Source organism: Girardinichthys multiradiatus, chromosome 15, assembly GCF_021462225.1.
Source record: "Girardinichthys multiradiatus isolate DD_20200921_A chromosome 15, DD_fGirMul_XY1, whole genome shotgun sequence".
NCBI lineage: Eukaryota > Metazoa > Chordata > Actinopteri > Cyprinodontiformes > Goodeidae > Girardinichthys > Girardinichthys multiradiatus.
Window position 1 is genome coordinate 35,027,959 of NC_061808.1, and position 27,844 is coordinate 35,055,802.

Genomic DNA, 27,844 nt, shown 5'->3' on the forward strand with positions numbered 1-27,844 from the left:
CAATCCAAAACAAGGTGCTGTTCTTGCATCTGAGTTTGCAGTCGGAGGTCATTTTTGTTATATGTTTAAATTAAATCTATTTCCCAGGTTTGATAGGAACACAAAGAGAAACAGAACCAGGTGTTCCTAACCTCATTCTAGTGTATTAGAACCTTAAATGGTTTTTCTGAGGGTCAAAATCTTGTTTCCATGTTCAGTTAGGACAGTTAGGGGAAGAGATTAGAAAATCATCATGTCTGACATCATGATTCCTGAAAGTCAGAAAACAGAGGTGTGTCTTTAGTGGCAATTGGAACTTAACTTTAAAGGATTAAGGTTAGATTTTTGGGAATTTTGGAAATGTTTTGAGAGTAGGCATGGACTGGTATGTATGGAGGACCGATCCTGCCATAATTAAGAATAATTATATAAATAAATAAATGACTCAATAAAATAATTAATGGGTCAAAAAGTAGTTAGAAGTATAAATTAGTGAACCATCAAATGCAAAAACATAATAAAAAGAAGAGATTTATTAAATTATTGATCAATTAATCAGATATAAATATATATATTTCTATTTTAATCTACTATTTTTATTTAAACCACTAATTTTCAAAACATAGTTTTTTTTCTTGGAACTCTATAGTTTTCCTTTGTTTATTTAATACAAGTGGATTTCTTGCTGTTTTATTTTTCCTACCCCTTTTATTTCTTTAACATTTATTACCACTCTAATATATTTAAAAAAAAATTTTTTCCTTAAAAATAAATAATTTTTCAAATTATTTTAACGTCCTTTTGTTTCTTAAGCACTGATATATTTTCCCCTCTAATATACCCCTGTTGTATTTTTTTACCCAACAGATTTCCCTGAGCCCATTTATTTCCATCTTTCTGTTTTACATTACTTGGTCGCTGTATCGTCTTTTCCTCCTCAACGTAAGGAAGAAATGTAAATACGAATAGGGCGGGACTGAGACAGAGGGGGCGGTTTTTGGAATAATAATAAGATATACAATGAATTTCCACATCAGATAGGAATGAAGTTACATATAGAGATGACGTAGCTTAGTTCTACAAAGATACAATTTTCTTTTATGGTGTTTACCTCCCAGTATAACCTCCCTTCCAGGTTTACCTTTTAAATTGTAACATCCTAATCAGATGTCCCTAAGTTGTCGTATGACAGCAACATTAAGCTGTTGTGATTTACGTATTGTGAAACATCCCGATGCAGCAGTTCATTGACGGCTCTCTGATCTACAGGTTTAACAGATCAATATGTTTCATAGTCTATTTATCCTAAATGTTTTAAATCAATTCAATTCAATTCAAAGATACTTTATTGATCCCCGAGGGGAAATTAGAATTCCAGTACAACCCATCCAAACATAGATCATGACACAAGACAAGGGGGGGACGGGTCACCGAGGCTTTGCTGCCCACTCACAGGCGCTGCCCTTGCTAGATGAGAAAAGAGGCCACATTAGGTAAGTAGAGGGAAAAAAAAAAAATCATATTTCACACTTTATCCTTAGCAGGATACAGTTTGAGATAGCAAAAAACCTCAGAACAAAGAAGCAACAAGTTGACAAAACAACATCCTGCCGGGAACGGTGAAGGTGGTGTGAGGGGGTGCATATGTTTATCTTGAGCATGTGTGTGTGTGCAAGTAAGTCCATGAAGCACTGTCCCAGAGGCCATTGTCCTTGATGGTACCTTGGAATGTTCATCAACTGGCCACAAAGTTCTGAGCAGGTCCTCAGGGAAGGGAGGGGGCACAGGGAGCAGAGCGTCATGTTTACGTAACTTCCAGGAGAGGTTGAAGATAGCCAGCCATCAAGGCCGTGCAGGGGAGCCAGATTCAGAAAAACAATAATTATTTGGGTTTGGCTGACTCTTAATTTTCCGTCAGCCTTGAGAGTCTCGCTGGTGCTTCTCAAAGGCGAATCCAAATGACCAAATTCCTGGTCTTTCGCCAGATCCGAGCGAACAACTTTCTCCAAGATTTATCCCATTTCACCCCTGAGTCCAGGAACCGCAACCTGCCTGCAATCCTGTATAAGGATCACATCCAGTCTGTGATTCGGCTCACGTAACATCTCAGTCTGAGTGTTGATCGCTATGAAGATCCCATCACACATGCCAGGCAGCCTCACAATGGCCAGAACAGCTGCTGACATTCTCCAAATTTCTCGATATGCCAGGTAACCGCTGACTCCAAAAAGCAGAAATCCTGATATCAAACATCCAATTAAATACATATCTTCCACGTCCTCGACTGACAGTATCGACAGACACACAATCCTCCACTTCTGCCAGGAGTTCATTGTGTATCCAGAGAAAAACGTCCCGTCCGGGCAAGTTGGGCTCTCCTTCACCCTGTCTTCTCCTCGAGAAAATTTGATCAATTGCATTGAGAGACCAGCTGACCAAATCCATAACTAAGAATTTGGAAGATATGCAAAAAGAGGCTCCAAAAAGAAGACAAGACACAGAGCTGAAGCAGGGCAGATATGGGAGGGCTGCGCGAGACAGAAAAAGCGTCCTCCTCCACCGAGAGCAGAAAGAAAAAGAAAAATTGTGATTGCTTTATTTTAATTTCTATTTTGCCAAATCAGGCTACATTTGCTACCATCTAAGTAGCACCTGTATATATATCTATGTAACCTCCTGTGTCCTTTTGCAGGGTTCCTGAGAGACAAACTGGGTAGCTATGACATGGCCTTTTACCTGGCAGGCATCCCCCCGATCATTGGGGGGATCCTGCTGTGTCTTATACCCTGGGTGGAGGCCAGGAACAAGAGGAAGCAAAAGAAGGAGGGCCTGAGCAAGGAGCAAGACATCAGCCAGAAGATGATAAAGCATGAGAAGGCTCAGGAAAATGCAAAAAACAAAATAGGAGATTCTGTCCTCTAAGGGCCTCTCTATGTCCACCCAAACAAACTGAAAGAGACAATCATTGGGTCAGTGCTGACTGGCATGTGTTAAAATGCTGTTTCTTTGTGTTTTTAGCCAAAACTCTAACAACTGCTTCCAGTATGATGAAATTCCAATGCAATGAAACATATCAAAGTATAAGTGTTTGAACTAAAGCAGGGATAAAAATGATCCTGAGATCAGAGAAATGTAACCTGACATTAGACCTCACTATAAAGCTGCTCATTGAGGTCTGATTTGACCAAATTACAGAAGTCTTGCCTCGCAGGTTAATGTGGAAAGGCACTTCCCGACACTACCATGTAGCTGTAGCTGTAGAAATGTGGCATAAAACAAGCATTTACAGGGTAAGGGGTTTAGTTTGCTTTCGGCTCTGTTTTCTGTCAGTAGGAATGAATCGGCTACATAAATTCCTTCTTAACTAGTCTAGCTATATCTGTTTGTCTCAAAGCATGCAAGGTCTGCACAGACAAGGGTCATTAATATCTTAAAGGGACATTTGTTAACTAGACAATTGGAAAATCTTGAAGGTTTATCTTCATTTGTGATGTAAACTGAAGATACTCCGAAATTTTAAAGTAAGCAGCCCATGAAATTATAGTTTTGCTGTTTCCATTTCAGACTGGTTTGGCACACATACACAGGTTATGGTGGATAACTGGAGACTTATAAGAACAGCTGAAGCACAGCACAAACTAACCTGGTGTAGACAAAACAGGAGAGCATCATTAATCATCCCTTTTCATTTGGTTTTACAAGTTTTAAAATGAAGTAATGAATTTTGATATATATTTTTAACAGATGCAAACAAAGCAGGAAACAGGAGGAAGCTGTTTGCCTTGTCCTGTCCAAACCCTACATAACCAGCATTTAACTAGCAGTGAAGCTCAGGAATTTACAGTGTTACTCTGAACAATTAGACATTTCTTGTTTCATAAAATGTTGGACTATTCCTTTTATGAATTGAATATTGATTCAGAATGAAAATATTAGCTTGGTCTTTCTCTACATGCCCTTACATTACCTTATGTGTCATTTATTTTTACATGTTCCTTTTTTTCCTGTGATTTAGGCTAAGGTTTTACACATAAACACCGCCTTGCTAAAGTATTCTCACCCTTTAAACATTTCCACATATTGTCACATTGCAACCACGGCCTTCAATATATTTACTTGGGTTTTTATGCGACAGACTAACACACAAGCATCCCCACAGCATAATGCTGCCACCACCAGATTTCACAGTGGGGATGGTGCATTCAGGGTGAGGTGCACTGTTAGCTTTCCACCATAAATAGCTTTTTAGGTCCGATGTTCAATTTTGGTCTAATCTGATCAGAGCAATTTCTTCCACATGTTGCTGTCTCCTACATGGCTTGTGGCAAATTGCAAATGAGAATCACACATTTCAGATTTGAAAGCCCCGTATGATTCTCTCTCTATTTCACAATTTACACACTACCCTGTTTATAATAATGTACATGTAATAAATAACAGACAAAGTCCGGGTCATAATGCCGCTGTCAAACATCCACAGGGTTACCTGCTTGGTCAGAAGATCAAATTATGTTGCACCCCATAAAATTAGACTGAATGTGATGAGTTGGTAAAACCGTTATTATTCATTCACCTGTAGTATCTTATCATTTTAGAGTTCCCCCTTTTGAATGGACGTGTGACTTAATCATTAACTATATGACCATCAGGAGATTTCGCACAGTAAATCAGTAACTTTGTGCCCAGTCCCATGACATATAAGAGAAAAAATATGTCTTGTATTTATTTTTTTTGTTTTGTTTTTGTATGAATTTAATGCCATAATCAACCAGGATTCACCTCCAGCCTTTATATTATCTGCTTAAGACCAACATGTGATGAAATGAGTGTATCTGAAAGTGTGTTTGTCCTGTTTGTCTGCTGTCATACCTCTCTGTGAGGCCTACCTGCTGGTAGTGGAACCATCTGAACATGCCAATCACTGCTCTGTAGACATCATCAGTGATAAGACCATTTCCTGGATATGCTTTTGGAAAACTGAGAAACATCGTTGTTCTGCAGCAATAACATGCCAGCAGATCAAGAAGTGTGACTGAAGAAACAAGGCTATGTCCTAACTTCCCAAAGCTTGAAGCTATGAAGCTCTTTCTGCACACTCACCAGAGATGCCTTTTTTAATGCAAGAAGTGAGAAGTTTATTCATGTTTACCAGTTGGCTCTCTCTAAATAGATATTGCAAATATAACTGATTCTTCAGCATACACTTAGCTTATTGTACCACTATCTGATAGCTTTTGAATTGTGCTGTTTTGCAGCCTTAAATACTCTAACTTCTTTTCACCATACAAGCATTTAGAACTTGTACTGTGCTGTTTATTCATTTTAGTTTCTCATTCTGTTTAGCTGATTTTACAAAGAAGCTAGCACAATCTGTGCCATTCAAAAAGACATCTTTCTAGAAAGAAGTGAAGTCTTTGGGAGGGGGGGTTCTATCTCTTATAAGTCTATGAAGTATCTGTTGTGTTGGGCTCTTATCAGCCCCGATGCTTTAAGCATTTTGTTGTTTACTAATCCTGAATCTTTTGGCAGCCAATCTGACCACTGGCCTTATGCAGAATATATGCTCATATAAACGCATTTGGCTATTCTTTACTATCTTTATCTTAGTTTTGTATATTTTTGTCTTAATTTTGTTATTTTAATGTTCTATGACTGAAAATCCAAAATGAAGCCCAACGTGATTCCCCCACACCCACAGTGCTCTGCCTGGGTTGTACTTCATTGCAAAATGTGTTAAACTATAGAATATTTGATTTCTGTAAACAAAGTCACATTTCAGTATTTTAAAGAGAGTAAAAAAGATGCTCAGGATTTTATTGACTTTTTGCTTTATTTGGGTCCGTGTCACTTTATACTGCATGAAATCACTCGTCTCTAAGTTTGCTTTTTCCATCATATACAGCCATATTCAATAAATTTGAATATTATTAAATTGTTTATTTATTTCAGTAACTCAGCTTACTAAGTGAGACACATTATATAGATTAATTACACACATAATGGTGTTATAAAGCTTTTTTTTTATTATGATGATTTTCTGGTTATGACTAATAAAAACACGACATTTGAGATTAGAATATTACATCAGACCAATTATGACATATTTTCAAAATGTACAGTGCATCTGTAAAGTATTCATGGCGCTACACTTTCTCCACATTCAGTTATGTTACAGCCTTTTTCCAAATGGTATCAAATGAATCTCTTTCATCTAAATTCTCCACATAATACCCCATTATGACCATGAGAAAGAAGTTTGTTGCAAATTTATTACAAATAGAAAACTAAAATCACATTTAAGTGAGTATTCACAGCCTTTACCATGAAACTCAAAATTGAGCTGTGGTGCCTACCGTTTCCACTGATCATCCTTGAGATGTTTCTACAGCTTAAATGGAGTCAATTCTGTGAATGGACATGATTAGGAAACGCACACACCTGTCTATATAAAGTCTCACACAGTGACAGTGCATGTCAGAGCATAAACATCAAGCATGAAGTCAAAGGATACAGAACAATTTCTGCTGCTTTGAAGGTCCCAATGAGCACAGTGGTCTCCATCATTAGTAAAAAGAAGAAGTTTGGAATCACCAGGACTCTTCCTAGAGCTGGCTGGCCGTGTAAACTGAGCGATCAGGGGAGAAGGACCTTCATAAATATATATCTATATATATATATATATATATATATATATATATTTTTTTTATATATATTTTTTTTTTATTTTTTTATTTTTTTATTTTTTATTTTTTATTTTATTTTATTTTTTTCACTGGGAAATTATGGACTCCAATTTACTTCTTCGTCTTCTTCTTATTATTAATGATATATCTGAGGTCGATCATTTGGATTGCCGTATTTCAAGAGCTAGTGAATAAATGTTTTTTTCAATTCGCTTTGGTTTGTTGAAAAGAAACAACCGTTCGCCAAACACTAGATGTCGCCAATTTATTTAACTGCAAGTTTTATAAGGCAAATCTCCAGGTACTTCCTGTAGCTCTAGAGCATTTTAACGCATCAGCTGATATTCGGATGCTTAACACTGACAGATGTAGTACTCTGCTCCGAGTTCAGGATACAAAAGAAAAAAAGTCATTTTCTAAACCGCTTCTTCCATAGTGGGTTGCGGGGAAGCTGGTGCCTATCTCCAGCAGTCTATGGACGGGAGGTGGGGTACACCCTGGACAAGTCACCAGTCCATGGAAGGGCAACTGACGAGAGAAAAACAATAAGTCATAATAAAAATAAATAGAATATTTATGAAAAGCTACATTTGGTAAAAAATAAAAAATACTGAAGATGAGTGCACATAATAGATTTCCTAAAAAAAAACTGTAAAAAGAGCAAAATTTACGATAGATTTCAGATTGACAAGAGAGAGGTGTCTGGGCAAAGGATGTTTAACAGAACGGAATTCGAGCATCATCACTTGAAGCACATTTGGTAGATCTAGGGGACTTATTTAATTACATGAATTATCCATTATAATGGCAAGCATCACTTTCGACTCATACTAAAAAAATCATGTTCCCTCTCCATCTTGGATAATAGACGATCTCTGCAGACCTCCAGCAGCCATAGACTGGCTGTTGATATTTACGTACTCCGCGGCTGCATAAGTGCCACTCAGCTGTCACTCTTCATTTCACGTCGTTCGTTTAATATGACTGCGCTAATTTTAGTGTCGTAGCATTCATCAATACCCAAATAGGAGGTTCTGGTACCTAAAGGAGGTCGTTTAGAAAACTATTTGGAGAGCGCCGGTTGCGACAGTGATAAATATCCAAGTATGTCTTCATCCGTCGTGCACGACAACTTCGCCAAAAAGAAGCACGTTCGTTTCGCTAGCATGGAGGAGGAGAACGACAACGACGAACCGGAGGAAAACACGCTGTTTGACAAGAGGAAGGAGGCTGGTCGGGGGCTGAAGAGCTCACTGAAGTTGGCGAAGAGGAGCAAAAAACCGGGAGGAGACAAGCGAGTGAAAGTGGTCGGCGGAGGAAGCAGGACGTGTGGCCGTTGGATGGTCACGCTCGCGCTGTGTGGGTCATCCCTAGGCTTGGTAAATATCAGCACATTATAATCTGGAACCAACTAAAATATGGTAGCTAACAGCTTGGTTACTTGATAGTTCCATGCATGTGATGGTTTCCGCAGGCCTGTTGTAATTATTAGAATTATTAAAGCTATTTCCACTCAAATATATCAAGCTATCTTTAGGTTGCTTTGATCTCTTAGTCTGACTCAATATTTTTCTAACAAGCACCACCTCAGTAAATACCAACATATTGGCAAAACAGAACAAAAAGCGACAGAAACATTTCCTGTTCATTGGAACTGAAATGGAAATTTCCAAAAATTGAGATGGAAAAATTACTAGAAATCTAAATTCCTTGTAAAAAAGCTAGAGTCGCTCAACAACCTGAGCTCAAAATCTTATATGGCTGCATTGGATTTAAAGATTAGTGAAAGCCACAGGGAAAAACTGTTATTTTCACATCTGACAATTTGTATTGCTTGAAATCTTCGGCATGTTTAAGAGAGTTCCTAATGTAAATAAACGTTAAGAGTAGTGAGGAGGACTTTTGTTGAGGCTAAGAGTGTCTTAAGCAGGGATGATGGTGGATAGACAGAGAGAAAGCAGATATAGATCTAGATACAATGAACGACAGTTAATTAATAAAACACTGTCAACTCATGCAGGGATCCACCTGCTAAACAGCCCAGTAAATGAACACATAAACTTCTATAAAAATCATACATATATTGATAAGATCAACCTTATCATCCCCCTAGGGGTATTAAATAGTTTCAGCGGCAGAACAGATTAAAGGTGCACCTCTAGTAAGATAATGTTAGGAAGGATGAATAAATAATAGAAACAATAATAAATAACTACAAATAAAGAGTGAAAAAAATGCAAGCAATATTGTTCAGAAGAATTGCAACATTATTTACAGACTGTAATATGCTTTCAAAAATAAACATTTAGAAAAAAATATACATAAATACACACTCTAGACAAGATCAAGTACAATAATCTAAACACTACAGGTCCTTCTCAAAATATTAGCATATTGTGATAAAGTTCATTATTTTCCATAATGTCATGATGAAAATTTAACATTCATATATTTTAGATTCATTGCACACTAACTGAAATATTTCAGGTCTTTTATTGTCTTAATACGGATGATTTTGGCATACAGCTCATGAAAACCCAAAATTCCTATCTCACAAAATTAGCATATCATTAAAAGGGTCTCTAAACGAGCTATGAACCTAATCATCTGAATCAACGAGTTAACTCTAAACACCTGCAAAAGATTCCTGAGGCCTTTAAAACTCCCAGCCTGGTTCATCACTCAAAACCCCAATCATGGGTAAGACTGCCGACCTGACTGCTGTCCAGAAGGCCACTATTGACACCCTCAAGCAAGAGGGTAAGACACAGAAAGACATTTCTGAACGAATAGGCTGTTCCCAGAGTGCTGTATCAAGGCACCTCAGTGGGAAGTCTGTGGGAAGGAAAAAGTGTGGCAGAAAACGCTGCATAACGAGAAGAGGTGACCGGACCCTGAGGAAGATTGTGGAGAATGGCCGATTCCAGACCTTAGGGGACCTGCGGAAGCAGTGGACTGAGTCTGGAGTAGAAACATCCAGAGCCACCGTGCACAGGCGTGTGCAGGAAATGGGCTACAGGTGCCGCATTCCCCAGGTCAAGCCACTTTTGAACCAGAAACAGCAGCAGAAGCGCCTGACCTGGGCTACAGAGAAGCAGCACTGGACTGTTGCTCAGTCGTCCAAAGTACTTTTTTCGGATGAAAGCAAATTCTGCATGTCATTCGGAAATCAAGGTGCCAGAGTCTGGAGGAAGACTGGGGAGAAGGAAATGCCAAAATGCCAGAAGTCCAGTGTCAAGTACCCACAGTCAGTGATGGTCTGGGGTGCCGTGTCAGCTGCTGGTGTTGGTCCACTGTGTTTTATCAAGGGCAGGGTCAATGCAGCTAGCTATCAGGAGATTTTGGAGCACTTCATGCTTCCATCTGCTGAAAAGCTTTATGGAGATGAAGATTTCATTTTTCAGCACGACCTGGCACCTGCTCACAGTGCCAAAACCACTGGTAAATGGTTTACTGACCATGGTATCACTGTGCTCAATTGGCCTGCCAACTCTCCTGACCTGAACCCCATAGAGAATCTGTGGGATATTGTGAAGAGAACGTTGAGAGACTCAAGACCCAACACTCTGGATGAGCTAAAGGCCACTATCGAAGCATCCTGGGCCTCCATAAGACCTCAGCAGTGCCACAGGCTGATTGCCTCCATGCCACGCCGCATTGAAGCAGTCATTTCTGCAAAAGGATTCCCGACCAAGTATTGAGTGCATAACTGTACATGATTATTTGAAGATTGACGTTTTTTGTATTAAAAACACTTTTCTTTTATTGGTCGGATGAAATATGCTAATTTTGTGAGATAGGAATTTTGGGTTTTCATGAGCTGTATGCCAAAATCATCCGTATTAAGACAATAAAAGACCTGAAATATTTCAGTTAGTGTGCAATGAATCTAAAATATATGAATGTTAAATTTTCATCATTACATTATGGAAAATAATGAACTTTATCACAATATGCTAATATTTTGAGAAGGACCTGTATAGTCAGAGAAGATGTGAATAAGTTTTTGCTGTATTGTACATGATTATGTCAGCAGCCTAAATGGTCATCTACAACGCTCCTCTGTCTGTGGAGAAATTTTCTGGTGTTCTGATATCTCCTCTGTAGCTTCTGATCACAGCAGGTACCAGAGCTGCTCACAGTCCAGGCTGGTGCTGAAAGCAGAGGGAACGACACATTGATCTGCTGGGAATGCACTTCCAAGTCTGCCTCTTTGCACTGTGATCCTGGGACCAAATCTGCCTTTCAACACTGCTCTATTCTCCTCTACCAGCTTTGCCAACAGCAGGCTATGCTCCTCTGTGCAATTTGGTTTTCTCCACCTTTTTTCTCGTTTTTGTTTTGGTCATTTTACCAAATCAGACCTCTTTGTACAAGAAGGTAATCAGTAAAATGCTGACAGGGGGGTGTACACATTAGTAGTAAATTGGTGGATTGCTGCAGAGAAGGCTGTCCTTTTGGGAGGCTCTCCTGTCTCCACAGAGGAACACATGAGCTCTCACAGAGAGACCATCAGGTTCTTGGTCACCTCCCGGACTGAGGCCCTTCTCCAATCTCTCAGTTTAGATGGCTGTAGCATGATGGAGGCCACTGTGCTCATTGGGACCTTCAAAGCAACAGAAAACGTTTAGTAGCCTTCCCCAGATTTTTTCCTTGAGCCAATCCAGTCTTTGAGGTGTACAGACAATTCCTATGACTTTATGCCTGGCCCGTGCTTTGACATGCACTGTCAGCTGTGGGACCGTTTATAGATAGGGTGATGTCTTTCCTAATCCTCTGAACTGAATTTACCACAGGTGGACTCTGCTCAGGCTGTAGAAACATCTCAAGGATGATCAGTGGAAACAGGATTCACCTGACATCAGTTTTGAGCTTCATGGCGAAGGCTGTAAATGTTTATGTTCATGTGCTTAGTTAATGTTTTATTTTTAACATACAAGGGTTGGACAATGAAATTGAAACACCTGTCATTTTAGTGTGGGAGGTTTCATGGCTAAATTGGAACAGCCTGGTAGCCAGTCTTCATTGATTGCACATTGCACCAGTAAGAGCAGAGTGTGAAGGTTCAATTAGCAGGGTAAGAGCACAGCTTTGCTCAAAATATTGAAATGCACACAACATTATGGGTGACATACCAGAGTTCAAAAGAGGACAAATTGTTGGTGCACGTCTTGCTGGCGCATCTGTGACCAAGACAGCAAGTCTTTGTGATGTATCAAGAGCCACGGTATCCATGGTAATGTCAGCATACCACCAAGAAGGACGAACCACATCCAACAGGATTAACTGTGGACGCAAGAGGAAGCTGTCTGAAAGGGATGTTCGGGTGCTAACCCGGATTGTATCCAAAAAACATAAAACCACGGCTGCCCAAATCACGGCAGAATTAAATGTGCACCTCAACTCTCCTGTTTCCACCAGAACTGTCTGTCGGGAGCTCCACAGGGTCAATATACACGGCTGGGCTGCTATAGCTAAACCCTTGGTCACTCATGCCAATGCCAAACGTTGGTTTCAATGGTGTAAGGAGTGCAAATCTTGGGGTGTGGACAATGTGAAACATGTATTGTTCTCTGATGAGTCCACCTTTACTGTTTATATAACATCCAGGAGATATTTTGTCGATAGCCAGTTAGCAGAAGTTACCAAGGCCACATTGGGGAGCCAGATTTAGAAAAACAATAAATGTTGTGGTTCAGGCAGTTTATGAATTTCCAACTACCTTAAGAGTTTTACTGGTGTGTCTCAATTGCGAATCCAAATATCCAAATTTCTGGTACTTTCTGCAGATCTCATGCGTTTATAAGATTATATCCTTTCACCTCTGAGTCCAACCGCTGCCAGGCTGTGATTCTGTTCAAGAATTGTGTCTAGCTTGCGATTCTGCTCTCTTAACATTTCAGTCTGAGTGTTGATCGCTCTACAGACTCCATCCAACATCGCAGGCAGCTTTGGAACGCTTTGAACAGCCGCCCACGTTTTGCGAATCACTCGATAATCCAGGTAACCACCAACTCCAAAAAGCAGAAATCCTGTTATCAAAAGTCCAAATATGTACACATTTTCTATGTCCTCGACCGACATCGTAGTCAGGCACACAATCTTCCACTGCTGCCAAGAATCCATTGTGTATCCAGAGAAGAACGTCCCATCTGGACAAGAAGAGCGCTGTCTTCCCGTTGAAAAAAAAATGGATCAATTACGTTGAGAGTCCAGCTGACCAAATCCATAATTTACAAGTTTGGAGGATATGCAAAGCGAGGCTCTGAGAAAAATAAAGACAAAAAGCAGAAGCAGGGATCGGCAGGGAGGGAGGGAGAGAAAACCGAGAGCAAGATGTCATCATATTTAACTTGCAAATTATTAATACCAAAACATGGTATGGATGAGTACTATTAACTACAGCCCAGCTACCACCAGTGGTTGTTGTCCACACTTTCAATCCGAGTCTATTCATTGTAGAAACTATGACTGGCTTATAAACTTGTTCTGTGTTTTGCACTTGATTATTTTTGCTTGTTTGAAAATCAAATTTTATTGGTTTATATTTCAACCTGAACTGTTTTCACTTGCTAAAGAAAACCCACTCACAGCTCTTGGATGATATTGTACAAGCTGTAATATGTGAGTGTCAGGTTATCAGCTAGCTATAGGACACTACTGGGTGAATGCAGCAGCGTCCTGCACAGACAGGATTTTCATAGTTGCAAAACTTGCTCTTCCACAGCTCAGACCACATCAGATTACAGAAGCCCTTCAGCATGTACACCTAGGTGTCTGCCAACTGCTGTTTTCTTAACATCTCCACTTCCACTTGGAGAACCGACACATACTCAGCTCTTTGTTCCTACTGCAGCCTTGGTGTTAGTTCTATACAAGTTCATCCTTCACAAGAACTAGTTCAAAGTTCAGCTCCCACTGATTACATCTAAATTAATTCATGTTTATAGATCACAGCTTGTACATTCTGACCTAAATTCTCATTCTTATAATAATGCCAGTGTTACCCCCTTCCACATTCTTCTATTTTTGTTGTCAGAAAGCAAAATGTTCTTGAGGAATAGCTGTCCAGATTTTCTTTGTTTGGACTTTGCATGCTTGTATACTTAGTTTTAGTCAGCTTTTTTCAGAATTGCTTAGCTGGTCCGCTAAAATCAAGCACCTTGTTCCAGAATTACCAAACATTGCAGATTATTATCATTATTCTGGAGAAAGGTTTGATGGACTGGTGAAACAAATATTGAGCTGTTTGGCCACAATGATGAGATTAATGTTTGGGTGAGAAAAGGTGGGGCTTTCAAACCAAAAAACACTGTACCAACTGTCAAGCACGGTAGTGGTAGTATCATACTGCCTGACTCCCCCCTTCTTCTGCTACACACTGAAATCACAAGCTGGAGGGTCGGAATCAGGACACTGATCCCAACCATACTTTAAAACAAGCTAACATGAAAGCACTACAAGTCTATATAAATGAAATCCTGATTCTATTGATGTGAAAGCAAACCAACATGATAAACACATCATCTTTGCTGTTATTTGGCTAGACTTCCATGATGATCGGAGAGAAACATTAAGCAGGACCCTGTTTTCTCTGATTCACTCTGCATCCCAAGCTGTGTTGCCAGGAGCTTCTCTTGAGGGGGATACCTACAGTATGTGTGTGCTGAAGCTAACTATTGTTCAGAAATATTTTCTGAGTTTAGAAGATTAACATAAGAAGAAAATACACTGGTCAAAAAAAATAAAGGGAACACTCAAATAACATCCTAGATCTGAGTGAATGAAATATTCTCATTGAATACTTTGTTCTGTACAAAGTTGAATGTGCTGACAACAAAATCACACAAAAATCATCAATAGGAATCAAATTTATTAACCAATGGAGGCCTGGATTTGGAGTCACACACAAAATTAAAGTGGAAAAACACACTAGAGGCTGATCCAACTTTGATGTAATGTCCTTAAAACAAGTCAAAATGAGGCTCAGTATTGTGTGTGACCTCCATGTGCCTGTATGACCTCCCTACAACGCCTGGGCATGCTCCTGATGAGACGGCAGATGGTCTCCTGAGGGATCTCCTCCCAAACCTGGACTAAAGCATCCACCAACTCCTGGACAGTCTGTGGTCCAATATGACGTTGGTGGATGGAGCGAGACATGATGTCCCAGATGTGCTCAATCGGATTCAGGTCTGGGGAATGGGCGGGCCAGTCCATAGCTTCAATGTCTTCATCTTGCAGGAACTGCTGACACACTCCAGCCACATGAGGTCTAGCATTGTCCTGCATTAGGAGGAACCCAGGGCCAACCGCACCAGCATATGGTCTCACAAGGGGTCTGAGGATCTCATCTCGGTACCTAATGGCAGTCAGGCTACCTCTGGCGAGCACATGTAGGGCTCTGTGGCCCTCCAAAGAAATGCCACCCCACATCATTACTGACCCACTGCCAAACCGGTCATGCTGAAGGATGTTGCAGGCAGCAGATCACTCTCCACGGTGTCTCCAGACTCTGTCACGTCTGTCACATGTACTCAGTGTGAACCTGCTTTCATCTGTGAAGAGCACAGGGCACCAGTGGCGAATTTGCCAATCCTGGTGTTCTCTGGCAAATGCCAAGCGTCCTGCACAGTGTTGGGCTGTGAGCACAACCCCCATTTGTGGACGTCGGGCCCTCATACCATCCTCATGGAGTCGGTTTCTAACCGTTTGTGCAGACACATGCACATTTGTGGCCTGCTGGAGGTCATTTTGCAGGGCTCTGGCAGTGGTCCTCCTGTTCCTCCTTGAACAAAGGCGGAGGTAGCAGTCCTGCTGCTGGGTGGTTGTCTTCCTACGGCCTCCTCCACATCTCCTGGTGTATTGGTCTGTCTCCTGGTAGCGCCTCCAGGCTCTGGACACTACGCTGATAGACACAGCAAACCTTCTTGCCACAGCTCGCATTGATGTGCCATCCTGGATGAGCTGCACTACCTGAGCCACTTGTGTGGGTTGTAGAGTCCGTCTCATGAACCACGAGTGTGAAAGCATCACCAACATTCAAAAGTGACCAAAACATCAGCCAGAAAGCATCGGTACTGAGAAGTGGTCTGTGGTCCCCACCTGCAGAACCACTCCTTTATTGAGTGTGTCTTGCTAATCGCCAAAGTTTTCCCCCTGTTGTCTATTCCATTTGCACAACAGATGTGAAATTGATTGTCAATCAGTGTTGCTTCCTAAGTGGACAGTTTGATTTCACAGAAGTTTGATTTACTTGGAGTTATATTGTGTTGTTTAAGTGTTCCCTTTATTTTTTGAGCAGTGTACATAACCAGCTTGGATTCCATGTTGTTATAGTGCAAAGATGTACAGGTGGGGGAACCTTAGACCCTGATGGTAAGAAGATGGAGCTGCTCTGTAATGGCTGACCTGGTTTGAATACACTTGACTTGAAAGATGCAGGGCTAATTGATGGTAGGTTTATTCTGCCTTGAACTCCTAGGTGTTAGGATTGATTAAAAGCAAAAAGGGATGAACAACAAAACGACAATACACAACAGCTTACAGAGTAGGGGATGTTAACCCTGATTACATTAATGCAGATGTTTCTCCTGCACTGATTACCAGCTCTAAGCATTCCACTGTCTCTCCTCAGGGGATGGGTATCTCCGTTCTCGGCCCCACGTTTGAGGATCTGGCTGCCAATGTGCACAAGAACATCAGCGACATCTCCTACATCTTTGTTGGCCGTGCTGCCGGCTACATTGGTGGATCTCTCATCGGAGGCATTCTGTTTGAGATGATTAACCCTCACATCCTGCTAGGTAAACCCCTCAGCCTCATGTTTTTCTTTCTGGCTGCTGGTGAAGAGATGTGTCAACACTCCCAGCTGCATGCGTGGCGGGTGTCTGCAGCAGCCAGTAGACTTAGCAGCTGTACAACACTGTCCCCTTCTTCCCCAACATTAAAAGTTTCCTCTGACTTTCTCTTCTTCCAGGGATTTCCATACTGCTCACAGCATTTGGGATGTATGCTATCCCTTTCTGCAAACAGGCCCTGTTGCTTGCTGGAATCATGTCTTTTGTAGGGATGTCTATGGGAGCTTTAGACACAGGTAAGGCGTCTAGGGAGCTAAATGCATCAGTGTATCAGAAAATGTACCGTAATTATTGTCTGAGTTCTGATCAAAGTCCAGCTAGGATGAAATCCGATAATGCAGGCTGAACTGCCTTTGGGAATTAGTCTGTTTTTGTATTTTATTGCAGGGCTCTGCTTTAGAAAATACTTAAAATATGTGTGAAATGGAAACAGAACACAGGGAAGTTGCATAAAGCAATATTGTATTCACTATAGAACATATTGAACCAAGTGAATGCTCAAATAGACTATTTTGTCAACAAATGCTTCATCTTTTTTTCTTTTGGAAGGTCTGGGCTATGTTCAGGTCAGCCCATTTACGGGACTCTTCTGCTGCTGTTGTAGAAGGTGCAATTTGTATGGGAGCAGATGTTACTATAAAAGATGCACATGGTGATGACCATGCAGTTGGAAACGAGCTATTACACTGAGTGCTTACAGCATCAAACCACATGGTCCTGCTGTCCTTGGTTCAGAGGACTCTGCACCCTTTGTTTCTAAAAAAAAGACCTTCAGACTTTAATGTGTCTGAACTAATTACGGTTTTCCACTTTGATTCATTTCAATTCTATTTATTTATATAGTGCCAATTCGCAATAAATGCCATCTCAAGGCACTTTACAAAACAAACAGTACATAAAGTCCAGTTGATCCTAGTTCTTAAGCAATGCAGTCAAGGTCAGTTTATTCTTCAAATAATTATTATTTCAATTGAAAACCATTCAAAGTAGTTTTCCTTCTAAGGAAACCCAGCAGATTACATTATCAGTGACTTGCAGCATTCAGCATTTAGCCACGGTGGACAGGAAAACTCTCCTTTTAACAGGAAGAAACAGCAGAAGAAGAACCTGGCTTTGTGTGAGCCACCATCTGCTTTGACCAACTGGAGGGTTGACAGAGCAGAGCATACACACACAAAAACCCCAGAAGCACTGATCCAGGAGTACTTTCTATGTTAAAGAAAAATAAAATGTTAATGGAAGTAGGAGCTCCTTTTAGTGGGTTAATTTAAAATGAACTGAAGCAATATTCTGAAACATGTTCTGGTGTGCTTTCTTTTTAGGATCCTCATGATCAGGATTTTTTGTCTTGGATACCGATCCAAGTCGTTTAATAATTCTCTAAAACTAAGTCCTAGTTCAGTCTTTTGTAAAATCACTGCCATGTACAGTACAGACCAAAAGTTTGGACACACCTTCTCATTCAAAGAGTTTTCTTTATTTTCATGACTATGAATATTGTAGCTTCACACTGAAGGCATAAAAACTATGAATTAACACATTTGGAATTATATACTGAACAAAAAAGTGTGAAACAACTGAAAATATGTCTTATATTCTAGGTTCTTCAAAGTAGCCACCTTTTGCTTTGATTACTGCTCCGCACACTCTTTTCATTCTGTTGATGAGCTTCAAGAGGTAGTCACCTGAAATGGTTTTCACTTCACAGGTGTGCCCTGTCAGGTTTAATAAGTGGGATTTCAAGCCTTATAAATGGAGTTGGGACCATCAGTTGTGTTGTGCAGGAGGTGGATACAGTACACAGCTGATAGTCCTACTGAATAGACCGTTAGAATTTGTATTATGGCAAGAAAAAAGCAGCTAAGTAAAGAAAAGTGAGTGGCCATCATTACTTTAAGAAATGAAGGTCAGTCAGTCTGAACAATTGAGAAAACTTTGAAAGTTTCCCCAAGTGCAGTCGCAAAAACTATCAAGTGCTACAAAGAAACTGGTTCACATGAGGACCGTCCCAGGAAAGGAAGACCAAGAGTCACCTCTGCTGCAGACGATAAGTTCATCCGAGTCACCAGCCTCAGAAATCGCAGGTTAACAGCAGTTCAGATTAGAGAACAGGTCAATGCCACACAGAGTTCTAGCAGCAGACACATCTCTAGAACAACTGTTAAGAGGAGACTGTGTGAATCAGGCCTTCATGGTAAAATAGCTGCTAAGAAACAACTGCTGAGGACAGGCAACAAGCAGAAGAGACTTGTTTGGGCTAAAGAACACAAGGAATGGACATTAGACCAGTGGAAATCTGTGCTTTGGTTTGATGAGTCCAAGTTTGAGATCTTTGGTTCCAACCACCGTGTCTTTGTGCGGCGCAGAAGAAGTGAATGGATGGACTCTACATGCCTGGTTCCCATCGTGAAGCATGGAGGAGGAGGTGTGATGGTGTGGGGGTGCTTTGCTGGTGACACTGTTGGGGATTTATTCAAAATTGAAGGCATACTGAACCAGCATGGCTACCACAGCATCTTGCAGCGGCATGCTATTCCATCCGGTTTGCATTTAGTTGGACCATCATTTATTTTTCAACAGGACAATGACCCCAAACACACCTCCAGGCTGTGTAAGGGCTATTTGACCAAGAAGGAGAGTGATGGGGCGCTGCACCAGATGACCTGGCCTCCACGGTCACCGGACCTGAACCCAATCGAGATGGTTTGGGGTGAGCTGGACCGCAGAGTGAAGGCAAAAGGACCAACAAGTGCTAAGCATCTCTGGGAACTCCTTCAAGACGGTTGGAAAACCATTTCAGGTGACTACCTCTTGAAGCTCATCAACAGAATGCCAAGAGTGTGCGGAGCAGTAATCAAAGCAAAAGGTGGCTACTTTGAAGAACCTAGAATATAAGACATATTTTCAGTTGTTTCACACTTTTTTGTTCAGTATATAATTCCACATGTGTTAATTCATAGTTTTGATGCCTTCAGTGTGAAGCTACAATATTCATAGTCATGAAAATAAAGAAAACTCTTTGAATGAGAAGGTGTGTCCAAACCTTTGGTCTGTACTTTATTTGCTTGAAGTCTGTAGTTTTAAATTGCAGTAATATTACTACATTTCGTCTTTATTACATGGTGTACATCCGAATGATTGTATCCCACTTGTCTCCCTCACCAGCTACGTTCTGGACAAAGTGACCGATATTACAGGTCCTTCTCAAAATATTAGCATATTGTGATAAAGTTCATTATTTTCCATAATGTCATGATGAAAATTTAACATTCATATATTTTAGATTCATTGCACACTAACTGAAATATTTCAGGTCTTTTATTGTCTTAATACGGATGATTTTGGCATACAGCTCATGAAAACCCAAAATTCCTATCTCACAAAATTAGCATATCATTAAAAGGGTCTCTAAACGAGCTATGAACCTAATCATCTGAATCAACGAGTTAACTCTAAACACCTGCAAAAGATTCCTGAGGCCTTTAAAACTCCCAGCCTGGTTCATCACTCAAAACCCCAATCATGGGTAAGACTGCCGACCTGACTGCTGTCCAGAAGGCCACTATTGACACCCTCAAGCAAGAGGGTAAGACACAGAAAGACATTTCTGAACGAATAGGCTGTTCCCAGAGTGCTGTATCAAGGCACCTCAGTGGGAAGTCTGTGGGAAGGAAAAAGTGTGGCAGAAAACGCTGCACAACGAGAAGAGGTGACCGGACCCTGAGGAAGATTGTGGAGAAGGGCCGATTCCAGACCTTAGGGGACCTGCGGAAGCAGTGGACTGAGTCTGGAGTAGAAACATCCAGAGCCACCGTGCACAGGCGTGTGCAGGAAATGGGCTACAGGTGCCGCATTCCCCAGGTCAAGCCACTTTTGAACCAAAAACAGCGGCAGAAGCGCCTGACCTGGGCTACAGAGAAGCAGCACTGGACTGTTGCTCAGTGGTCCAAAGTACTTTTTTCGGATGAAAGCAAATTCTGCATGTCATTCGGAAATCAAGGTGCCAGAGTCTGGAGGAAGACTGGGGAGAAGGAAATGCCAAAATGCCAGAAGTCCAGTGTCAAGTACCCACAGTCAGTGATGGTCTGGGGTGCCGTGTCAGCTGCTGGTGTTGGTCCACTGTGTTTTATCAAGGGCAGGGTCAATGCAGCTAGCTATCAGGAGATTTTGGAGCACTTCATGCTTCCATCTGCTGAAAAGCTTTATGGAGATGAAAATTTCATTTTTCAGCACGACCTGGCACCTGCTCACAGTGCCAAAACCACTGGTAAATGGTTTACTGACCATGGTATCAGTGTGCTCAATTGGCCTGCCAACTCTCCTGACCTGAACCCCATAGAGAATCTGTGGGATATTGTGAAGAGAATGTTGAGAGACTCAAGACCCAACACTCTGGATGAGCTAAAGGCTGCTATCGAAGCATCCTGGTCCTCCATAAGACCTCAGCAGTGCCACAGGCTGATTGCCTCCATGCCACGCCGCATTGAAGCAGTCATTTCTGCCAAAGGATTCCCGACCAAGTATTGAGTGCATAACTGTACATGATTATTTGAAGGTTGACGTTTTTTGTATTAAAAACACTTTTCTTTTATTGGTCGGATGAAATATGCTAATTTTGTGAGATAAGAATTTTGGGTTTTCATGAGCTGTATGCCAAAATCATCCGTATTAAGACAATAAAAGACCTGAAATATTTCAGTTAGTGTGCAATGAATCTAAAATATATGAATGTTAAATTTTCATCATTACATTATGGAAAATAATGAACTTTATCACAATATGCTAATATTTTGAGAAGGACCTGTATGTCCTAAAATAAATTTCTGTCTTGTCTCTAAACATATCACTGACTCCACACACAGTGTTGAACTCCTTACCTGGTTCTCCTGATGATGGCTTGAGGAGCATTTTGCTAAGGTGTCTAGCTAACATGTTTACCCTGTTTTGATATGACTCTTTGGTAATTTGACTACTAACATTTTTAAAGGAAGTTCCAGTTAATCGAGTAAAACATGCAGAAGTTGTCCTTTTTCACAAACTTAGATCTTTATTTTGATAGTCCTAAAATTAAATAATGGGTGTTTCAGCTACTCTTCGTGTAGCGCTCTCTCCTACATAGCCATTTTTCTACTGCTGGGGTCCGCAACCCTTACCATCCAAAGAGCCATTTTTGCCCTCAGTCCAGCTAAATAAAACTTGTTAAAAAACATTTTCAAGTTTTTGATAAATATCCGCTAAAGGAAATGCGTTATAATTTTTAAAGAACCACCATTTTATTTCTATTTTTAGGTTTTAAAACAAAGAAAAACATACAACTTTTGCAAAAACAATCTATATTGGATGTTGATATTTGTGGAAAATAATGGAAAAAAAGTACATAGTTTCCAACCTGAAGACAAGGAAATAGATCTAAAAAATATCACTGGTAATTTTAGTGGTATTCTGGTGTGGAAATTTAGTGCAATTGTTTTAGAGCTGGTCACATAACAGATATGAAACTTAAGCAGGCAGCAGTTTTATTGAAGAGGGAAAATCAGAGAAAACCCAGAGTTGGTAGATCAACCAAATAATGTGTGTGGTCCTTTAACACAGTTGTGGAAGCTGTGAACATGAAAATAGGCTGTAATTTAGTTTTTATTTATTAACTAAGCAAAGTGTGGCTACACAGTTCAGAGTTCAGCACAAACACAAACAGTATAACTGTTAAAAGTTTTTTTTGCAAAATACTTTTTAAGCAGTTGTTTTTTTGGACCACAAATTACCCCAGTGTCAGTCACGTCCTTTCTTGACTTTGCTGTAAAGTTCCTGCAGTTCTCCTGATGAAGCATGGACATTTTCTGACGTTTCTTGAATGTGTTTGTATCTATCTCGTTGCTCCCTTGGTTGTATTTGGTTCTCTCAGCTCCTCATGATAAAACCTGGTAAATAATAAACAACCACAACATTATGACTGCCCTCCTAGGTGCAGGCTGTGGTAAAACAGGCTCATGTTGAATATTTCCTGGTTTTGTGAAGTGCTCAGCGTTTGCAGCTTTGAACTTCTGCTTTCTCTGGACTGGACCACAGCCTCTGCTCCTTAGCATTGCTGTGGTCAGCTAAATGTTTAGTTTTTCCCAGTGATCTGAGCAATGAAACTTTGTAAAAGATGCTGAGATGCTTCTTAGAGCTGAGGACATTTCTTAGTTTAACATGCAGCACCTTATTGGTTCCGTTATTAGAACCATTTCTTTATCCTTCTGCTGATGGATTGTTGGATTTTGAGACCTGGCTGCAGTTTGTTGTGCCAGCCTGAGAGGGGCCTTAGATCTCTGATCTAGGGCAAATTCTTCAACATGATGGAATAAGTAAAGGTCAGTCAAGTTACTGAGCGTTACTGACCATTTCACCTCATTTATGAACTTATACTAAAACTATTGTACACACAGTGACAAAAACACCTAGAGGGACAGATGGGATGCAACCCTCTCATCCACTGGGGTAAACGACACGGCTGAGCTGGGGGGCAACAAGCAAACCCACCCCAGCCTGCCGCGTCTCCCTGTGGGTCACTCCAGAGTAGAAGAGAGTCCAGCACCTCTCGAGGAGATGGGTTCCAGAGGTCCACGCTGTGCGTGGAGGCGAGCCCAACTATTTCTAGTCGATATCTCTCGACTTCCCGCACAAGCTCAGGCTCCTTCCCCCCCAGCGAGGTGACATTCCACGTCCCTAGAGCCAGCCTAAGCATCCGGAGATCGGGCCACCAAGGTCTCCACCTTCGTCCGCTGCCCGATCCTATTTGCACCGGTCCCTGATGGTTCTCCCTGCAGGTGGTGGGCCCACTGGGGGATGGTCTCGCGTTTCTCGTTCGGGGTTGGTCCAGCTGGGTCCCGCGAGGAGCAACCCAGCCACCAGGCGCTCTCCGACGAGTCCCGACCCCAGGCCTGGCTCCAGGGTGGGACCCCGGCTCTGCCGTACCAGGCGACGTCACGTGCCTCGATTTTGTGGTCCTTATGAAGGTGTCTTGAACCGCTCTTTGTCTGACCCGTCACCTAGAGCCTGTTTGCCACGGGAGACCCTACCAGGGCCATTTAGGCCCCAGACAACATACCCTCTAGGATCATTTGAGCACTCAAACCCCTCCACCACGTTAAGGTGACGGTTCAAGAAGGGGTGGATATGTAATAGAGATCATTAAATGGAAATGCAACAAATAGAATTTTTGCCATTTTTGATAAATTATAAGACATATTGGTATATGATCAAAATATCACCACATTCATATACAGCAGATGTTCACCAATCAATAAGCTATGATCAGACTACCAACCATTACCATTTCAGTAAATCTGCTGATTTAGGGTTGGATTTGAATAAACATAGGGCTGCAGAGTTGGTAGCACTGATCAGAATACAATCGTTTTCCCTTGAAAGGCCTCAAATTTGTTATTGACAAATCTATTTTTCCTGAACCAATAAATGCATCAGAAGTCCTGCCTTCATTTTGGTTCTCTAAATGCATCAGTGTGATTTCTCTGAGTGAATTTAATACACGGGTCCGATATATTGAGAAAATGGCAGTAGGCTCCTGCTTTTGTTAATCATGGCTTTACGTGTTTTTTAACAGCACTCTCAGTAAGCTAAGATATGAACTTTACTGATCCCACAGGAAATTGTTGTCCCAGGGTTTCAATACAAGAAACTCCCATGATGTATAAAACAACAATATTATGGAATAAGAGGAGAAAAAAAAAAAAGTCACCAGTAGTGAAAGGTTTATTCCTTCTTCCACCTCTTGTACATAATGTACTACTCTGATAACAGAATTTGTGCCTATTGTTATTCTCAGCATGTTCAGTAAAAATGTTTAAATTTTTCCTGTCTGTCAGGTGGGAATGTGCTCATCCTGAACACGTGGGGTGAGCATTCCGGCCCCCACATGCAGGCTTTTCACTTCACCTTTGCAGCAGGGGCCTTTGCATCCCCCATCATAGCCAAGGTGCTGTTCGGCCATGATGGAAGCACCAGCGCTTCGGTTACACCAACTAACCCTCCTATTGTCACCACAACTTCGAACACTGACACCATGATCCACCACATCCAAGCCAAGAGCATTAACCTGAAGTCCATGTGGGCCTACATCGTGATTGGCTCCTTTCTCCTCTTCATCTCCTTCCTCTTTGTCCTCCTCTACTGCCGTGGCAGCACGTCACGAGACAAACTGCAGGCAGCGCCAGGGAAGCCTCAGGTAGCCAAACACCACTTAACTCTTGTTGTTCTGCTTTTCTTCTTCTTCTTTGCTTATGTGGGTGCAGAGGTGGCGTACGGCTCCTTCATCTTTACATTCGCCAAAGATTACGCCCAAATGCCTGAGACCCATGCAGCTGGGCTCAACTCGCTGTTCTGGGGCACTTTTGCTGCCACTCGAGGGTTTGCCATCTTTTTTGCTGCCTGCTTGTACCCTGGCACCATGATCTTTCTCTGCCTGGTGGGCACCATCATCTCCTCTCTTCTTCTCTGCCTCTTCAATCATAATGTGGCATTGTGGATCGGCACCGGCCTCTATGGGGCATCCATGGCCACCACCTTCCCCAGTGGGATCTCTTGGTTGGAGCAGTACACCACAGTGACGGGCCACACAGCGGCAGCTTTTGTAGTGGGGGCTGCGCTGGGAGAAATGGTTCTCCCTGGAATTGTGGGCTACCTCCTTGGAAGTTTCCCAAAGCAGCCTCTGCTGATGTACCTAACCCTCATCACAGCCATCTTCACCGCCATCCTCTTCCCAGTCATGTACAAGGTGGCCACAGCACCCAGTGGTCAGAGCAAGAAGCTTCGCGTCAGGGACCTAACAGACACAGATGACAGCGAGTACCAACAGGCCCTGCTGGACTCAGGAACCACTGAGGAGGAGGATGAGGAAGAAGAGGAGCAGAATGAGGCTGATCAGTGGAATGACACAGACTTTGAGGTCATTGAAATGGATGACACATCAAGTGCTATTAATTCACCCAGCAAGGGGTCGCCTCCTGATTGTGGCACTGTAACGGGCCCCTCTGCTGCCTCAAGTACAAGCAGCCTGCTGGCAGAGGCTGCTGGTGCAGCGTCGTTCTCAGACCCTGTTCTGACGGGAGGAGACTCTCCCAGCAGCAAGCTGCAGCTAAAAGAGACTGAAAACTGCAGCGCCACCTGCTGATCCTGCACTGAACATTACAAGAGCCATGCTTGTTTTCATTTGTTGCCCAATGTTTCTGTGGAGTGGTTTAAATTTGAACCCTGCATCAACATCAGCTCAGTTTGGGTTTGGCACTCCTGTTGGATGATGGGTCATCTACTACACATGGTTAAAAATACAGACTTGTTCTGATCTGGCTCCCTCTGCTGGGAGCCCAGCATCCCAGAGCTAACAGTTCAGTGCCTTCCTGAGGGCACATCATCCTGCCAATCAGCTGCAGTGTCAAGTAACTTTTGTTGCTCTTACATGAAGAATTGTTTTGTTTTGTTCTTTCATCACTGAGTCACTTACTGAAGGTAAACTCTGAATAACTGAACAAGGCGGCTTATGAATACCAGTTTTTTTATTATATCAATCTCAAACCTCCACCCACAGCAAAGTCAATTATAAACAATCAAAAGCACCTTCAATATCTTCATTTTTTACATTTTTACAAACAGAGCCTGTGTACAGCTGTATGGGACCTATAGTTTGTGCAGGAAACTGGACATGTACATAAAACCATATGTGAACAAAGACTCTCTGTGACAAATTATAATACAGTATTGCAACAGTCCCAGATTGAAAAGAAATGTTTCCAGTTTTTATACTCTGAAGTATGATGAGTCAGATCTGCTAAAATCAACATCAGTACAACCAGTCAGAAGAAACATGGCACCCTTTGAACACAATGTAATAAATGGTTGACTGCCTCCATGGCTGAAGCTTCAGTTGTCATGCTAATGCACAATGAGACTGTAGAAGGATCTGTACAGGAAATATTTACCAAACACTGCAGTCTACGTAAGCATGAAGTAAAGTCGGTTAGAGGTTTGAAAGCAAGCTGTCTTAGTAGTTATGAAGAACCAGTGATGTCAAACTGCTGCAGATCATCCCAGCTCAGACAGCACTCACTTCACCCGCTGAATCAGACACCAGCTTCACTCAGCACTTTATGGAGGTGGCAGTAAACAAACATGACTAACTCTGTAATAAGTTAGTGTTAATTACAAGTAATACTAAAAGAACAAAACACAAGAGTTTAATCAAAGCAGCGTTTAAACAAAGTGAAGCATTAGCTGTTAGCACCAAATCAGTGGGAGCCCTAGATGTACAGGAGCCAATCAGAACTGCTCCAGCAGCTGTCTGAGGTAGGGGGCCTTAGAAAGCTGCCTGTTGACCCGGGACAGCTGGTAGAGGACGGGACAGTCCAGGGACACACAGGGCACCTGCCGTTCAGCACAGCCGCTGCAGTTCCTGCAGATCTAAACACACAAACACTCATCAGGAATGAGACTGCGCAACACCTCGTACTCTGATTTAAACAGCTCTAAACTATTACAACAGAACACAGAGACCGGGTCACTGGACAGTAAGAAGAGATATTTAGTGAGACTGAAAAACAATCTTCCCTATTTAACTAGTCTTCTTTTTGTGGAGACTTTCTCGGGACACCCGAGAGGGCTACATACTGCATCCTGATTGGCTAAACGTAGTGACGTCCCAATTAAACATGTGAACACAGCCTTGAAATAAGTCCAGCTTTTAGTGCAGCAGGACAACCTTTATCTGGACGACATCTATTCAGAGAGGAAAAAAGTCCCAGGTTCTGATTTTAACAAAATCCTTGGTGGGGCAGTTACTGGTTCCCCTGCTGGGAATACTTTGTATATCCTCCTTTACCAATAAGACATTTTCCTACTGATTTTTATTCCAAAATTGCACACTTTTCTAAACTTAAATTTCAATGTTTTTTGGAGGTTTAAAAAAAATTTACAAAGATATAAATACAAAATCTTTATTTCATTTATCACGTAATCTGGATTATTTTGTGGATTCCAAAATTTAGAAAACAAAATGCTAAAATCTAATTCAGATTTTGTAATGAGGTACAGGACCATTTCACAGCCTATTTGGCATCTAGACTTTCTAAAGCCTGTAAATAAGGACTGAATTATTCTTCATTAGATTCAGATCCATTAAATCATATTTTATACACACTGGTGCCTTTATTCAGTTTTGTTTAAAGAAAAAAAACTGGTTTAGTAAAAACTAGAGTAGTAAAGAAAGTAGTAAAGTCACCCTTATTTTTGAATGACTGCATTTGACTGGTAAGTGAAAACCTTGAATATTGA

General features: G+C 41.5%; 3 protein-coding genes across 4 annotated transcripts in view; 2 read left to right on the top strand and 1 right to left on the bottom strand.

The window, feature by feature from the left end:
• slc16a10 (solute carrier family 16 member 10) overlaps positions 1–5,790 on the top strand; it is a 52,332-nt gene extending 46,542 nt beyond the window's left edge. The window contains exon 6 of the mRNA XM_047388225.1: positions 2,672–5,790. Within this exon, the coding sequence (XP_047244181.1) occupies positions 2,672–2,901 (230 nt within the window). The 3' untranslated portion in view covers positions 2,902–5,790. The remainder of the gene's footprint in view (positions 1–2,671) is intronic.
• Positions 5,791–7,536: 1,746 nt separating this feature from the next.
• On the top strand, positions 7,537–26,422 carry mfsd4b (major facilitator superfamily domain containing 4B). The gene is made up of 4 exons (XM_047388710.1): positions 7,537–8,041; positions 16,300–16,468; positions 16,642–16,758; positions 24,388–26,422. The coding sequence occupies exons 1-4, from the start codon at positions 7,769–7,771 to the stop codon at positions 25,689–25,691; spliced, it is 1,863 nt and encodes a 620-aa protein (XP_047244666.1). The 5' UTR covers positions 7,537–7,768; the 3' UTR covers positions 25,692–26,422.
• Positions 26,056–27,844, bottom strand: part of rev3l (REV3 like, DNA directed polymerase zeta catalytic subunit) — a 78,941-nt gene continuing 77,152 nt past the window's right edge. For both annotated transcript variants that reach the window (XM_047388709.1, XM_047388708.1), the window contains exon 32: positions 26,056–26,974. In XM_047388709.1, coding sequence (XP_047244665.1) covers positions 26,834–26,974 — 141 coding nt within the window. In that variant the 3' untranslated portion in view covers positions 26,056–26,833. The remainder of the gene's footprint in view (positions 26,975–27,844) is intronic.

What these genes read in the sequence shown, in the direction of transcription:
- mfsd4b (XM_047388710.1), top strand. Translation starts at nt 7,769, where the DNA reads ATGTCTTCATCCGTCGTGCACGACAACTTCGCCAAAAAGAAGCACGTT. An exon ending in GTGGGTCATCCCTAGGCTTG is followed by an intron (nt 8,042 to 16,299) that starts GTAAATATCAGC and finishes GTCTCTCCTCAG; the next exon opens with GGGATGGGTATCTCCGTTCT. An exon ending in TAACCCTCACATCCTGCTAG is followed by an intron (nt 16,469 to 16,641) that starts GTAAACCCCTCA and finishes CTCTTCTTCCAG; the next exon opens with GGATTTCCATACTGCTCACA.